Source organism: Glycine max, chromosome 16 (genome assembly GCF_000004515.6).
Source record: "Glycine max cultivar Williams 82 chromosome 16, Glycine_max_v4.0, whole genome shotgun sequence".
Taxonomy (NCBI): domain Eukaryota; kingdom Viridiplantae; phylum Streptophyta; class Magnoliopsida; order Fabales; family Fabaceae; genus Glycine; species Glycine max.
Window position 1 is genome coordinate 1,996,040 of NC_038252.2, and position 17,267 is coordinate 2,013,306.

Genomic DNA, 17,267 nt, shown 5'->3' on the forward strand with positions numbered 1-17,267 from the left:
AAAAAAATAATCTAAACCTAACGCAAGCTCAATATGCTAAGTATACAGAAACCATAGCCCGAGAACAATAACATACAGATAACATGGTTAGATCCATATATAGCTTTCTCAAGCAAACAAAAGGGATGGGAATTGAATAAATATTATGAGAAATTAAATTTTCATGTGAAAATTTTGTGAATCTCTTTTTAAATGTACAAAAAGTTTCATAATCTCACCTGTTTAATGTCTATGAAAAGAGAGATGAACACAATTATAATATCGTCAACATAAAGTAATTCCCAAACAAGATACATATTTGTACTTAAGAGGTATTCACGACTTTGATTACCTGCCATTAAACGATTCAATCTTTTTAACAAAACAATATTTAGTCAGGGTTACAAACATGGAACATAACAGAAAATAGCATTATATGTACTGCAATTACTAGGTTTAATTGAATCTATTTCAAAATATTATTCACGAGATACTAGATTGAGTCTAAGTCTCCATTTGCTTGAGAAGAAAGGGGGAAAGAGAATAAATGAATAGTATCATGAGATGATCCAACACCTTTTTACTCTGATTTAGAACTTTTATTTCTTTTCTTTCCACTCAATCGAACGGTACCTAAATAACAACAAGCATAACTTGAGCAAGAGGCCACAACACACTAAGAATACAAAATTAATCCCCGCATGGTATTTGAGATAGTGAAGTAGTTTTAAATGATACCCCAAAAAGAAAAGAAAAGAAACAACACTGCCACCAGTCTATTATTACCACTAAAACAATGGTCACAAACTCAAATTCAATTTTCTGACTCAGTGGACTTGTTTTTTTTGCCATAGTACTGCAGGCCAAATGCAAAGGCCAATATCAGCAATGGCACTATGTACTGCAACATCTTCACAACAAATCCTGAAGATTGATTGTTATAGGCAGGTGGTGCTTGTGTTGGTTGGCGTACACTGTTGTTGCTGGTAACTTGTGCTGGAAGAGTGTTGGTGTCAACCTCCCCAACAAAGTATTTTTCCATCATCTGTGTTGCTGAATCACTGTGGCCAATATCTTCAAAATCAGTGGTGGCATCCTTCTCTGTGTAAAGACCAAAACAAACATTCTTGGCTCATGTCTATTATTTTCTCTGTTTCTTTATTGATTAATTTTCTGTGTCTATTATTTTGATTGCATAATGTTAATGGCGTGAAACTGACCAAGATAAAGTGATAATTACCTGTTGCAGTCACTAAAACTTCATCACCTCCTGGATGATCATCCAAAAATGGGGTGACATCATACACCTGCATCAATCAATGGAATGCATGTTACTATGCTAGGCAAATTATTCTGATGTATATATAATCCTACTATTTGAGGGGAGTAAATATCAAGGAGATCTACACTAATGAGCCATGAACAACCACATAAGGAAATTTGACACCATACTTTAACCGAAAACTTTAAGGCTCAGGTTTATGGGTTCTCTCCTCACTTATATGGTTGTAGTCTCCCTCTCGAGTAGAAGTCATTATCATCCATGAGTATTCCATACCCACGGGACACGCCGCCAAGAAGACTTTCGATACAAGGGATCCCCAAGGTTAAGAATCCATTGCCGTCATCTCACTCGTCTGATCCGGTCACCAAGTCAAACCTGGCTCTGATACCAGTTGTTGGGGAATTGAGGGGAGTAAACACGGGGAGATTTACACTAATAAGCCATGAACAACCACATAAAGAAATTTGACACCACGTTTTAACCCAAAACCTTAAGGTTCAAGTTTATGGGTCCTATCCTTACTTATATGGTACTTAACTTTTTCACTTCTATTCAATATGAAACTTTACCTCACACTTGTATTCCAATACTATTTGTAAGAAAAATCCAAGGGAATATCTCCTTAAGTTTCGATACCCAATTAATTATAAAACTGAAAAGAGAAGGATAAGAACTAGGGGAATGCATTTGACATCTAGAAATAAAGGTACAAATTAGTATGGTATGTTTGTTTAACCATTTATAGCCTGTTTGGGGTACCGTTGGAATTCCTCAAACGACATTTTGTCAAAGCAAGCCCTCTATAACTTCTCCGTTCAAATGCATTGACTGGCCAATCAAATGGTTAGTTAAGCTGTTCTTTTTTATATATATTTCTTTTTGCACACTGTTTCATAATTGAATGGATTAATAATATTCTGCCCTGCAGAAAGGGCTGCTAAAAGGGAATAAAAGAAAATTTTTACTAAATAGAATAGCATATGTTTGGGTAAACATTGCAGGTATATCCAAGGTACTTTCGTCAAAGTATTTCCTTCGTAATTTCTCTATTTTCTCTATTTAGATGTGTTAGAATTTATGCTACCAATGTTTGATCGCAAAAGCAAACATACCTTTAAATATTGGTAGTATGATTTTCAACACATCAAAAACAGAGAAATTATGAAAGAAATACTTTGATAAAAGTATCTTGGATATCCCTTCAACGGTAACTCAAACATAAGCTACCTTATTCTTTCTAGTAGAGTTTTTCTTATATCCCCTTCTACTAGTCCTTCCAGCAGTGCAAAGTATTATTAACCGTTCAATTGTCAGACAATGTGTAAAAAGAAATATATAAAAAAATAGCTCAACCATTTGATTGGCTAATCAATTTACTGTCAGATATTTATTTCAACAATGTTGTTTATGGTAGCATCATCATAACTTTATAGGCTCGATAACATTACCAGTCCCTAAAGTTTCCTAAACTAACCACCAATGAGTTCATATTTCTCTCTAAGAGTAAAGACAGTCTAAATAGAATATTCAATGACATGGTTGCCATTCACATAAATGATTGACATTTATGATGTTACCAACAAGGATCATTTTTCTTTTGCTGATAACTAGGAAGGAAAGAATTAGTATCATTCTGATTAGATAGAGGTGGTGGTGTGGCAGCCTTCAATAGGATTGAAAACATTATAGGCTTTAAGTAAGGACAGGAATGAATGAGGATTTCCAGAGAAGATAATCTTTGAAAATTGAAATCAAGAGTTTTTAGCAACGTATTTTTTTTTGGTAGAAATCACAAGCGAAAGGTATTGAGTAGGAGTGGAGGTATTTGAGAAGATTGAGATTCTGAGTGCTTGAAGGGGGTGGAGTGTTGATGGATGCAGAGGTGTTTGTACTTTGTTGATGGAGACATCAATATCTGATACCATGTAAAGTTATAAGAAGAGAGGAAAGGTGATCATTCCCATTCGCCACCTCTAAATAAGTTGTGCTCATGAAGCTTTGGGAGATTAAAGGTCTAGGAAACCTGGAGAGTAAGAATTTTTTGGCTAAGTTTCATTTGGTAGAATTGTAGTTTGAAGATTTTCTTCTTTCATTGCTTTCCCTTTTCGAGTGTGTGTGTATTCTCTTCTCTTCAATAGCATTCCTTCTTTTAATAATTAGAAGGAAAAAAAAAAGTATACAGGCCAATAAATATGCAGTGGCCAACACTACAGACAAACAACTTGTTCTAAAAAGTAAAATTTGGTTCGTTTTCAACCAAAAAAGAAAGTAAAATCTTCTTTTGGATAGGAAATGACATGTTAGTTTACGAATTAGTTAACTCAGTTAGTGTTATGACAATATGTAATGAGCACTTGAAAAATAACTCATTTAACTTCCACTTATTTAAACAGGATAATCCTATTCCTCAATAAATAATTTCACATCAATGTCACTTCGGGAAAAGACTCAACAGCCAGGAGCCATAGATCATAACAAGATCAACAAGCATCAAATATAGTCTCCTTACCAACCAGGCGCATGCTAACTAATTCATGTTGAATGACTGAACGGTTAATACTAGATAGTGTTTTTGTACTCCAATCCTGATAGTCATATCCCTCAACAAAATTATGAATACAATAATTCTAATAGTATTTTTGTGGATGCTATAGTGTCAAAATGAGAAGGAAATAAAAAAAAAAAAAGGCAATCCAGTTTTTACAAATGGTATATATATGACATTTAATTATGCCTAGACAACTCTCTAAATCATTAAATAACATATTCCCATTGCAAACACTGTGATTAATCTAGCTTTCAGTATATTTCATTATTGAATATAATCAAATACGCCCCCTCCATTCCAAAATGATTGACGTTTTAGCATTCAAATTTTTTTTCACATTGATTGATGTTTTAAGTGAAATATTAAAACATCTCTTCCAATTTTGCTCTTTAGTAATATTGTTTTTTTATAAATACAATGCTTTTATTGAAATAAAGAAAGTAAAAACATTTTTAATAAAAATTGACCCTTATTAAATACCATTGTCGGTAAGTATTTGTTTTTCTTAATCCATGTGTTTAAGGTTTTTCATACAAATTAAGAAAAACAAATACCCACAACAATAGTATCTATTAGGGGCCAATATCCTAACTTTATTTTTATTTTCAATAAATATATTATTAAGTGTTTTAAAACAACAATATTTATTAGGGTGCAACATTGAAATACACGTTTAAATATTTGTTTGAAAACATCATTAACCAATATGATTTTTTTAATGCTAAAACATCAATCAATTTAGAATGGAAGGAGTAACATTTATCATAAGGGGAGACACCTATTTAGAATCATTGTATGAAAATCCTTGTTCATGATTATTATTTGAGGGTTGGTAATGACTAATGACTGTCATTTTCATCTTTTTCAGGCATTCCTATAACCCTATCACTACATAATTACAGTCCTACATGTCAGACTTCGGGATTAAATTGATAAAAGAATTTTGGATTATTTTTTATACCAAAATTTTAAAAATTAGATGTCATACACAAATTTTAATTTTTTTTAATAACTTAATATAAAATTCAAATTCAATTAATGGCTTTTCTGAATAAATTGAACCCCATCCACCTCACTCCCAAACCATGCATGGGGGAATTTTGAAGCCCCCAGGATTAGTCAAATCAAGTATGATAAAGTCATGAATGTGCAATTCAACTATGGATTATTCACAAATCAGATTCATCCAATAAACAAAAACAGATCAACTAAGAAAAACAGATTAGGAATCAAATTTATGACAGAAACTCAATTTCAGATCACAAAAACTCACCTTCCCTTTGACTATAATCCAACAATCCTTCCTGTGATTGTGTTTAGCCACCTCTTCAAAGGTAAAAGTCTTGGTTTTTGAACCCATCTCAGTCTCTTCCACTGCACACAGAAAAACCAACCACACCACATTTACAATTCACACGTTATTCATAAAATACAACACACAACAGGAAAATATAATTGTTTAATACTAAAAACCCAAGAAAAATTCAGATTACGAAGGCTAAAAAATGAAGAAAGAAACGAAAGGCACAACCATTGATAGGAAAAGTTGAAGAAGAAATTTTCTTACACGGTGATACAGAAAAGAGAAAGATGGTCTTTCTTTAGGACACCACTTTTTGTTGTGGTTTCTCTTTCTCAACAACCTTAAATTATTTATAATACTTTTTTTTACATTTGAAAAGTCCAAACTTTAAATATTTTTTAAATTTATTTGAAAATTAAATATAATATTAATACTATTATTTATTACAAACTTATTTATTAAATTCAAATATTTTTTATAAACAAAAAAAGATAGTAATAAATGTAATATTAAATAGTTGGAATAGTTTTTACTATATAAATAAAAAATATTAATTACATTCATTCATTTGTGTATTGAATATTTTCATAAAACTTATAAATTAATTTTTAACTTACTTGACTAATTATTATTTTTTGGATATTTAAATAATTTTTTTGGGTACAGACCTTCTATCATACAGACTTATTTGACCAATTTAAAAGTTTGTTTGAAAAAGAGTATTTTGAAAGATTTTTAAATGATAATCCACAAAACTTTTGAATTTATAATTTTTTTGTTTTATTTTTGTATTGTTTTTATCATAATTTATATTTGAATTATTTTATATTTATTAATTAATTTAGCTATTAATTTTATTAAAATATTTTTAATTCAACTTATTTATTTATCAACTAAAACTGTTTGTCCTGCCCAACTTTCAACAATTATTTTTTATAGAAAAAATTGGGTATTATTACTAAATAAACAAATAAAAAGGGAAAAAAGGACATGTACCAGACGAGACATCGTGTCTAACGCTCAGATCATTAAAGTCAAACTTTGAAATATGTGTTTGTACTTTGTTTACCTGGAAAATAATATATTAAAAGTAACATTTAAAGCAGCCAATAAAATTGAATTTTATTTAATTTGACAAAAATAAAATCTTGACTAGGAAGATTTGCATTACTCAATATTTCTTGTTTACCATTTTTTAATCTTGTAATAAAAAATAACTGTATTATTATGGAGAAAAAAGACATATGAAGAATACATGTGTTTTTTTTAATGTAAAAAAGTATTCAAAAAATTTATATTATTAATTTATCAAAAAAAATTATATAAATTTTAATATAATTATTATAAAAATGTATAAAATTATAACATATAATAATTTCTGGTAAATGATAGTTTATATTATCAATACACATACTATTTCTTCTAATCTTATTTCTAAGAAATTAAATTGCTACACACTTTACTTTTTTTTAGATATTTGTAAAATTTTTGTAAACTTAAGAGATGATTTATTTACTTTTTTCCTTTTTAGTAAATTCATTTTTTCTTACAAAATATTTATATATTTTTTTACTCTATGAAAAATTAAACTGGTTTCATATTTTTATAAAATAATATCATTTGTTTCTATTTTTTATTGATAAGAATTGAACAATAAGATAAGATTTATAACATGTTTCCTTATTCGTCCAAATTAGTTTGTCATTATAAAGTTTCAATGTGGTATGAACCTAAACCAATTAAGTGTCTACAAGTTTTGAGGTCTTTAACATATATTTTACTTGAGTTCCTCTTTAATACAATTCATCAATGTTTATTTTATTTTTCTATGTGAATTACATCTGACAACTACACTTTAATAATGAAGTAATTTTAACATTTCATTCTTCAATAACTTATTTAATCACTATTATATAACATAGTTTATCTCAAATTAAATCTTCTTTTAAAAATCTTTTCAACATTGACATTAATCACAAGAAGTAATAATAATATATTATCAACATTACATACACTAAAAAATTGTTTTTTTAACATAGTTCAATACTTTTATTAGGACACTAATTCCTTTTGTTAGTAATTCTTTTAGTTTAATACTTTTATTAGTAATTCTTTTACTAACTTTAATTTGGAAAAAATATCTACATTATTAATATCAAAGTGATGCTTACTAAAACTTAAATTTACACATATATGCAAGCACGCACGTGTGTGCACACACACGTATCATTAAAGATTGTTCGTTTTTATAATATATTAGTATAATATAAATGTTTATGTTATATAAAAAAAATATTATATAAAGTATTATATTATAATTAAAATTCTTATCAAACAAATATTTTGAACGTATAAATATATTTTAATATTATAATAAGTTATTTATATTGTTATATAAAGTTACTTTTAATTATTAGTAGTTTCTTTTCTAAAAATATTTGAGTTCAACTTAAAAATAAAAATGAAAAAGATGGATTGTGCAACAAATATTATTAAAATAAAGTTACTTTTTCATTGTGCATCAATAAAAAATATAAATTGAAAGAGAAAAAAATTAACAAAGAAAATCCAAAAAAAGTTGTTAAAGAATTTTTTTAAAATATTTTTATTAAATAATAATTTTTAAAAATATTCTCATTTAATATAATTATTCTATTTTATATTTAGATAGAAAATAAATTTTACTAATTTTTAATAACAAATTAAATACAAATAATATAATAAATTTATTACTAATAATTAAAAAATATTTTATAAAATATATAAAAATTCAATAACTTAAAAAGGTCCCTGTTCTCTTATTAGCCTATGTGAGTCAATAGATGTTAGACTATTAGCACTCACATTTATTAATTTTTAATTGAATGCATTTATTAGTACAAGGATTAATAATCCTGTTTACATATATTCTCACTCCTAGTTGTTTTCGGATTTTGAAATTTTCTCCCCAAATCATCAAATATGAAAACACTTCAATTTATAGTATGTGTCATGCATGTGATTTCTTTGCCTTAGACACTTATTATGAGTTTTTCCTACTTCATGTGATCATATGTCAATCAATCATTATTCCTGCATTTGCTTGAAATATTGATTTTTTTCATATAAGTGAAACCTCATGATCATAGTTGCATATTGGTTGAAAAAACCAAGGATTTCTTGCCCCCAAATTCAATCATAGTTGCCATAAATTAAAAGAAATCTGTAAGTCTTAAAATGTAGAACTTAATGCTATCATGAGATTGCGTGATATAATCATTGATCCAACTCCTAGCTAGTCCATAAAGTGTGATGGTTTAGTTCCCGTTGATAGTTGCCACACCTTACCAAACTAAAATACAACACTCAAGTTATCAACTCACCATGCCAAAAAAAATTGAGTCAGTCTATGCCCATTTATTTTGAAAATAATGGCATCAGCACACTTGTATTTTGATTTGATCATCTACACCCATAAGTCCCAATTCACCTAAGTTTTGGGATAGTATAAACTAACTTCCAGTTAAATTATATGAGAACTTATTTTGAATAAGTTTATTTAAACTTTTAAAAGATACTTTTATAAGAAGTAAAATAAATAAAATAACACATTTTTTAAAACAAAAATAGTTTAAACAATCATACTAAATTTTTTATTTTATTTTTAAAAAAATATTTTTTAACAAATAAATTTAAACAACATTTTATTCTCCAAATCTCCCCATATATAATTTCTGCACTTTTTAATGAAGCACGTCACAAACTGATGAAAGTCAATGGCATCACATAACTTAGCAGGACTAGGCAAGAGTCACCCTAATCAAAAGATATTTAAGGGTTTGACTTCCAATTACTTAATTAGGCTTTGGTTGTTAACCTTGTAAATAATGAATCGGAAGAAATGTTCAATGAGCTACTCGTGGAAAAAAGAGAGACTCAAGCTACTTTCGCAGATAACATTTGTTAAAAAAATATAAATTTAATTTTTTTATTAATAGCATAATATTTGATATTATTAAATGATTTTTTAATAATTGATATTTTAACTATTATATATTCTTAGAAAGTTAACAAAAGATAACATTTAGATTATAAATCATAATTAATATTCTTGTTTATATTGAAACTATTTTTAACATTTTAATATGACCATTATTATTATTATTCTCATTTATAATTAGTGTATAAAATATATATTTAAGAATTAGAAAGAAATAAGAGCATGAAATTAGAACTATTTAACACATTTAAAATAACAAATATATATTTTTAAAAGATAAATAAATAATACTACATGGAACCGTTAATGAATTCATTGTAGATTTTCTCCTCCTCCTCCTTCATTTCTAACATTTTTCTCATGGCATACATTTGGTGAATTCTTCAGATAATCAAGATAAGCACTAAGTATATATCATCTTTTGCGAGGGAAGAGAGGGGGAGTGTTCTTATTATTTTTTTGGGACACTCACATTATTTTGTGCCGAACTTGGAGTTGTAGTTCCTAAGAAAAATAATATGATACTATTTGCATGACTTTATTTGTTTGTCATTTTTTTAGTGGAAATTTTCTTTCCGTCGCACCATAAAATTGCTCAGCTTGCATGCATTAAATCCAATTATTATCCAAAACTATGCATAAAGGCGTGCCAAAATATAAACCTGAACCACAGGCAGGTACATAGAGACATCCACTCCTTACGTCAAATTAAACTAAAGCCAACAGAAACAAAGGGATAGCACAAATTACAGAATCACATGGGTTCAATGCATTGGTCATAAAAAAACAAGAAGAAAATCTAAGTATTTGATCTTACATATATCATAAACAAATCTACGTTTTCAGATGATTAAAGAGTGATACTCCCATCAGCTCAATACTAGCTAGTACCTGCGACAAGTCAGAAATTATTTCAATACAATTAATTCCAATAATAATTAATGAAACAGATAGAGAAATAAATTTATTTATTGGACTCGTCATTTTATAAATGGCCAATTAGCTATATAAACTTTGTTAATTAGTATAAAAGAATTGAAATATATAATATAATATTAATTAAAAATTCCAATTTCTTTTTCCTCCTTTTTCAGATGGAACTCATCGAAGAATCATGTAGATATAGCTACTTTTACCCCCAATAATAGCTATATCATAAGAAGAATGCCATACAAAACACGATTGTCCTCGTGACAACTGACAAGCTGAAGATCATATGTACGTCTTTTTGTTTACTTTTATATATTTCCATCAAATCCTACAATATAGCTATACATATAGCTAGGCTCTATAATTAAGTAGAATAAATGAAACGACAAATTATATTTATATAAAAAAATTATCTATTTTCAAAAAATAAGAAATAAAATGAGAAATAAAATAAATAATGCATGATAATTTTTTATGTAAAAATGCACCATTTCTTAAATCAAATTAGTACCATTAACTGGATCATGCACACAATTACAGTTTTTGAAATTGTCTAAAAGTCTCCTAATAAGCTAATTGTCATATGCATTAGTATTAAAAAAATATCAATAAAACTAGATAAATTATATTGCCTGGCTTTTGTCCCTACTTTTTTCCATTATATTGGCTGGCAAAAGGTCACAACAAGAGGAATACAATACGTGATTGCCACTTTAAAGATGCATTAGAAGATGTTATTTTTACCTCCTTGCTTGGATTTTTCAGGGTTATTTTGTGGGAGGGACCCATAGATTATAAATAATTGATCTATTACTATCATATGGAAAATGACATTTTGGAAACTGGTTTTTGGACCCTGTATCTTTCTCGCTTGAGAAATGCATGTATATACGTAGCGGTAAATATACTAAGCTGTAACTTGTTAAATCGAGAAGATGTTGTGGTTGAAGAAAAAAAATGGTAGTATTAGTTTAATGAGAAAAACAGAGAAAAATAATGCAAGAGTTTCCTTTTTTACTTGCAAAGGTTTGTCAAAAAGATTATGAATGAACGAAAGATCATATTTGGGATACAAAAGCAAACGATAATCACCTATGCAAAACGTTGATTTTAATAATTTTTTTATATATTTTTTTTTAAAATGGTTTGTCATAAAGCTTGTTCCGATTACCTTAGTCTTTGATTAATGAAAATTGATTGGATGATATAAATATTATGAGTTTAACCTAATAATATGATATATTGACCTGTACCAACGGATAAATATACAATTATTATAGAATAATTTCATAAATAAAAAAACCTGTATATACCACAATCAATGTCTATATTAATATATAATTTTTTTATTGCCTCTAGTGTTATCTTTTTCTTCTTTCCTTACTAATCAGTGAATGTGTGATTAGCATCACCCATCCAAAAATATGTTACTAAGTCAAGACCAATAAATTAAAAGTGTAAAGGGACATTTGTTTTTGACTAAAAAGTGTATTATAATTTCTTTTTCTTCTAATATATAGGTCAAAATTAATTATAAGAAATACTAGGTGGAAATTTTGAAGAAATAGACGACCTTCATTGTCTATTCTTGTTCCAAACTATAAAAAGAAATATCTATAGACATCATCAGAACAAGCAAATGTGTATGTTTGTCTAGTGTAGAGAAAACAAGTAAGAAAAACCATATTAAAGATATTATCAGAAAAAAAAAGGCACTGTTTTAATAGATGAAAACACATAAATTGGAACTACCATACCTTAAATTGGAAGGAAATAACTTGAGCCATTGCCTTCATTCATGTGATTATCAATGTTTAATCCTGCTGCACTCACTTCCTGACCTTCTGGTTTGTGATTCTTGACATCAAGATCCGGGTGGATTTTCCTCTTCAACATCTTCTTCATCAGCTACAAAGCATTAAAAAAATACTTAATCAAACTTATTCAAGCAAAATCTGCTATTAGCGGCTTAATCAGATTGAACTTCCCGACACTATATACATGCATGTTCCCAAGAAAACAACAATTTTGACTTGGTCCAGCCAGTTAATTTGTTTCATATTCGTTGAAGAGTTTTAATTCCACAGTCTTTAGCTAGTGAATGAGGCACTGGCTACAAAAAATATTATTTATCAATGGAAAAAAATAGACAGTAAAATTGTAACCATTGATATAACAATTTGTCTAGCAGAAATTAAAGTATTGATTGATATAAAAATTTAGTTTATACTAATAGAAAAATATATTGTAATATTTAATATATAGATAGTATATATTAACTCTATTAATTTAGTGTAGATCCACAATATTTTAATAGTAAATAGTCTATATACTCCCACTGTAAATAGTTCTTATATTCCCATTCAATAACAAACCATTTTGTATAATTAGTTTGTTAAATTTTATATTAATTGTATTAGAAATTATACTAATAATGATTTTTGATTGGTTCATCGTGTAATTTTTCTTACATTAAAAATGCATAAAAATTCAACCGACTTTAACTTTTGTTAAACAAACGTTTTATCAATGAAAACTAATCCAATATCAAACTATGAGTGCATGACATTTTCCCCCCTGTAATAACAACTTACTTTTTTGATATCTTTCATTGGATGGGGATTGTCTTTAACACGGGGAATGAGCTTCTTGGCAAAAGAGAGTCCATGCTTTGCTTTAAGGTTTGGTTTTTCACTTGAAGCAAGGTGGCAGACTTTGGCATAAGGGTCAAGCTTTATCTTAACATCAGTGTCAGCCAAGAAGAGATCAGCTAGTGTGATCCTTTCTCCTTTCTTCTTCTTTTCATCAGCATCCACATCGTTTGATTCCATGACTTCATAAGAGATCACAGGTGGAGCCACAACAATTTCATCATTGAAGCTTCTAACTACCACATCACCATCATCATGGTTGTTTTCACTAACAACATCCACCTCAAAGTTGTGCTCAAATGAGTTGTATATCAATGGATTCAGTTCCTCGTGCGCAGCATTATAGCCCTTTTCCTCCTCCTGATGATCATCAACCATGATGTTGTTCTCTCCTTCACCATCTTCTTGTTCAACTTCAATCTCCAAAGCAAAGTATTCTTTGTGAGGGTTGATGCTCTTTAAGGGATCATAGCCGAGAGTGCCAATGGTTAGAATGCCATCTTCCCATCCACCAAGTGATTCAGTGAGGGCAACTTGTTTCAGCAAAGCTTGACTATCCGTGTTGTTAATTGTAGGTTCAGTCTTTTTCATGTTTGTAGCAAACCCATCTGAGTGAAAACCAAAAGATTCATTAGAAGAAAATATGACACTAAAACAAAAACAAATCCTTATCTCATTAGCTCAGGTCTGCTACATGGATCAGATGACTCCATTTGACTCGGTTAAATATCAAAGTTTCAACAAAAAAAAAAAAAAAAAAAATGTCATTCTCTTGAAAAAAAGAAAAAGAACTAACACCTATGTGTATATCATGAAGATTAATTTGTTTAATGCCACCATATATGGAGCTTGTGAAGGATGTGGTTTATTAAATTGCAAATGAGATAAGTTATACATAGAGGTCAATCAAACCTTTCAGAGTGTTGTGATGATGAAACCTCTTGTGAACCCAATTGAAGATCTGTGACAGAACAAGTCATATATGAAGATAATTAACATGAATACCTATAAGAATAAACCTCCAACCTCCATACGTAAAGGAGGAGTGAAGGAAAAGTAGTACAACTAAAATTGAACATGCATGGGAAACAAAAATGGTGTTGTATGCATGGTTTCAATTCAATCACCTTCATTGTTTTTCTCGATCAGAAAAGCTGGCCAGAGAATGGGGGCTGTGCAAGGGTAATATTGAAATGGAGTGAGGGGAGTGTGAGGGTCAACATAATATGGAACAGGAATAAAACCAACAAATAGGACCAACATTGGTGGTTGAACTAGGCTGTGCCACGTGGTCACTGGCCCCCATGTAGTTCAACCATGTTCATGTGTCCGTAGCATAATACGCTTCAAGAGTCATCATATTAGTCCTCTCATCAGTACTTGTTCACTTTCACGTTGCACATGCTGATGGCAAGTTTTCATTTACACAAACGTTTGGTGTTGTTTGTTTGTTTTAGATTTCCGTGGAATATTGATTTTTTTTTTGCACTACTGTTAATTGAATATAATTGAGAAGTGTATTCAAATTAATTTAAATCACTAGTTTTTATATTGAAAGGTACGTTACGGTGTGTGTGAAATTAAATTGATTTTGGTGTAAAACCAATAGGCCCCCTTCCTTGATGATTAGTTTCTCTTTGTTGCCTACGTTTAACCCAAAATGGCTATTACGAGTCATTTTAACAAGCAGTTGGGATGCAATCTAAAAACCAGTTAACATTGGTCCAGTTCCTTTCCTAATTAACTGTTTCCTGTGTGTACTTTTCAATGAAATAATCACTTGAACACCATTGATGGATCAGTAATGAGTAAATTGCAACAGAGTACTAATTAAATACCTTTGGTGTATTCATACACTACATACACGGTATGTATTGTAGATATAAAATTAATTTGATGGTAAAATATAAAGGAAGAAAAGGATAAATTGTGAGTTTAAATTTTTTTATTAACAAAAATTAATAAATTAATAATTAATATTTATTAATACAAAAATGTCATATGTATTTGATATGTTTAATATGCACAAGAATGTTCAAATATTTCAACAGTGTGATAGATGAAATAACTCTACCTACTAGAAGCTTTAAACTTGATCAATCTAATTAAGGTAGCTTCGTTTCACCAATTTCTTTGTCTTTACAACATTCATCATGTCAAACAGATCCAAATTAATGATTACTTCACCGAGCAAATCTATACCTATAAAGCTCTAAAGAGATCACATGCATTTGCTATTCATATACTAATTAGTTAAATGATATTGGATTAATTTTTGTAACATAACTTTTATCCCACAAAAATTAAACTGTTTATATAGACATTGCAGATTTATATTAACAATATATATAGGATGACTACTGTGAGAATGTTTGATTATTATGATAAATGATAACAATAAATTTGGATTATAAGGATGATGAAGATTATAAGTTAGTTGGTGGTTACAAAATCACTTAAAAAATTATTCATTTTACTTTTAATATTGATCATTTATGTATGATTTATAGTCCTAGTTAATCCCAAGTGTTTTCACAAATGTCACTCCCTAAAAATATATCAATGCTAGTGTTATAGAACATTATATATATATATATATATATATATATATATATATATATATATATATATATATATATATTAAATGTTAGTATAATACTTTATACTATTCATATATTTGTAATGTTTATTCTAAAAGTTTATTTTTTTTAATGAAGACTATTTTTTATATGCAATTTAAAAAAAAAGATAAATAAAGCCTTATTAAGAGAGTAAATGTACTTTAATTTTAATACATCAGTGTAACTAGGTAAAACTAAAGAGATAAATAAAGACAAACTACAAAGATTAACACATAAAAGAAAAGAATTGAACATTGTCTATCTATTCACAATCTAACTTTTGTTATGCATAATTCCTATAGATCATACCACAATGTGTAAAAAAAATGTTGAACATGATGAAAATTTTTCCTACTTTAAAGAGAGCTTAATTGGGTATAATGAGCAAAAATATCATTAGGCTTGATTTTTCGTAAACTGCATATACCATATCCGAATTGTTATCGTGCAAGATAGAAATAAGTATTTATTATCTTCCTTATAGGAGAAATACAACACACAAAAAATGCCTTGCAGATAAGACAATATAAAAAAGGATCCTTGCCTTAATCTCTTAAACATACACAAGAATGTCCCATGAAATATACATGCTCAAATCGAAGTTCTCCATCTCTCACAAAACTCCAATCCCTATAACTTAATATACTATCTAAAAAACCCGAATCACAAAATAATAAGTCTTTTCAAGGTCAATCTTGAAGATGAAATATTCTCTCCTACTCTTTAAAATAACTCCACTAACTCATTGACCAAAAAAATGCAATCTAATCTCAGCCTACTTGGTAAAAAAAAGTTATTTAAGAAGGGATAATTACATAGCCGAGTAATAGAAAAAAATTATAATGATTGATATGTAAATGATATTAATATATATTCATATAAACTACTGGTATTTTTACTTAATTTATTAACCAACTTAAAGACACGAAATTTCTTTATATTTAAGAAATCACCCAATCAAAATCTTATATTTTAAGTAAAACTAAACTATTTTTAATAAGTTCCTCTAAATTTTGTTGAAAATTAAATAATAAATGCTTGAAAAATCTGTTCCAGAATGCCAACGAGTCCCATATCGATTAAGAGTTGAAATTAAGAAAAATTTATAAATATCATTCTCTCTTAATCTATCAAGACTTTTTTTAAGGATAAAACCGTTGTGACCAACCTATTGCCAAAACAAACAATACCATATGATTTTTGACAAAATACTTATTGCATAATTTAAGTTAAAATTATATGATTTTGTCATGTTTACTTATCTCATTTTTTAATTGATATACAAATTATGATTTTCATTTTTCACAATTAACTCTTTCTAGTTTAGACCCGATAGTAGTATTCTTAATTTGTGAGTTGTGAAAAAGTCATTGAATGGTAGTTTTTAAAATGGTTTTTGTAAAATTATTTTTATTGAAAATCTCATATTTACAAAATTGTCATCACCTTATATACTAATATGGTTTTTGAGAACTATAGTAAAAGATACGTCATAAAAACTATTTTTTTAATAATGTGCTCATTCATAACAAATAACCAGAAAAATAATTCTATATGTTCATCTTTGAGACCTAATAATCAATGGTGATCCTTTAAAAAATAAATGGTGAATATATATATAAGAAGTCCAGAACTAAATCGCCATAAGACCCTCCTAGCAAATGGACCACCACTTGTCATCCAATTGATTTTAACCATATGATATAATATTATTTTGGTGAATGGTTCAGATATATCAAGATGCACAAGCCTTAGTAATGGTTATTAAGTCCTTTCCTAATACTTGTGTCTCAAGATTTTGGTGGCACACTCTCAATTAGGATGAAAGGACAATGAAGACATAGACAACAATGAGAATTTGAATTGGATAGAGAGAAATAATTTTTATAGGGCTTTGATGTGGTGTTACTACTGTAAGATTAGAAATCGGTGCATGATGTTCAATGAAGCAATAAAACATTATTGTCACCA

At 28.4% G+C, this 17,267-nt stretch overlaps 2 protein-coding genes across 3 annotated transcripts; both read right to left on the minus strand.

The window, feature by feature from the left end:
* Positions 1-534: 534 nt before the first annotated feature.
* LOC100305546 (cytochrome b5-like heme/steroid binding domain-containing protein) lies at positions 535-5,445 on the minus strand. Of its 2 annotated transcripts, none has more exons than NM_001249962.2 (4): positions 5,380-5,445; positions 5,086-5,186; positions 1,220-1,286; positions 535-1,080 (listed from the first exon to the last, which is right to left on the minus strand). In NM_001249962.2, the coding sequence occupies exons 2-4, from the start codon at positions 5,170-5,172 to the stop codon at positions 794-796; spliced, it is 441 nt and encodes a 146-aa protein (NP_001236891.2). In that variant the 5' UTR covers positions 5,173-5,186; positions 5,380-5,445; the 3' UTR covers positions 535-793. The 2 variants fall into 2 exon arrangements, with proteins under 2 accessions (NP_001236891.2, XP_006598694.1); XM_006598631.4 differs by having other exon boundaries at positions 557-1,080; positions 5,344-5,430.
* A 4,282-nt stretch (positions 5,446-9,727) lies between these two features.
* On the minus strand, positions 9,728-13,914 carry LOC100777156 (protein TILLER ANGLE CONTROL 1). Its single transcript, XM_014768545.2, has 5 exons — positions 13,803-13,914; positions 13,588-13,636; positions 12,619-13,283; positions 11,782-11,932; positions 9,728-9,985 (listed from the first exon to the last, which is right to left on the minus strand). The coding sequence occupies exons 1-4, from the start codon at positions 13,806-13,808 to the stop codon at positions 11,783-11,785; spliced, it is 870 nt and encodes a 289-aa protein (XP_014624031.1). The 5' UTR covers positions 13,809-13,914; the 3' UTR covers positions 9,728-9,985; position 11,782.
* Positions 13,915-17,267: the final 3,353 nt, after the last annotated feature.

Bases quoted from the DNA above. Each gene is read 5' to 3' on its own strand.
- LOC100305546 (NM_001249962.2), bottom strand. From the start codon at position 5,172: ATGGGTTCAAAAACCAAGACTTTTACCTTTGAAGAGGTGGCTAAACAC. The intron at 1,287-5,085 runs GTGAGTTTTTGT...TGATTGATGCAG, and splicing joins GGATTATAGTCAAAGGGAAG to GTGTATGATGTCACCCCATT. The intron at 1,081-1,219 runs GTAATTATCACT...GTCTTTACACAG, and splicing joins AGTTTTAGTGACTGCAACAG to AGAAGGATGCCACCACTGAT.
- LOC100777156 (XM_014768545.2), bottom strand. The intron at 13,284-13,587 runs GTTTGATTGACC...GTTTTCACTCAG, and splicing joins TCATCACAACACTCTGAAAG to ATGGGTTTGCTACAAACATG. The intron at 11,933-12,618 runs GTAAGTTGTTAT...AATGCTTTGTAG, and splicing joins CAATGAAAGATATCAAAAAA to CTGATGAAGAAGATGTTGAA.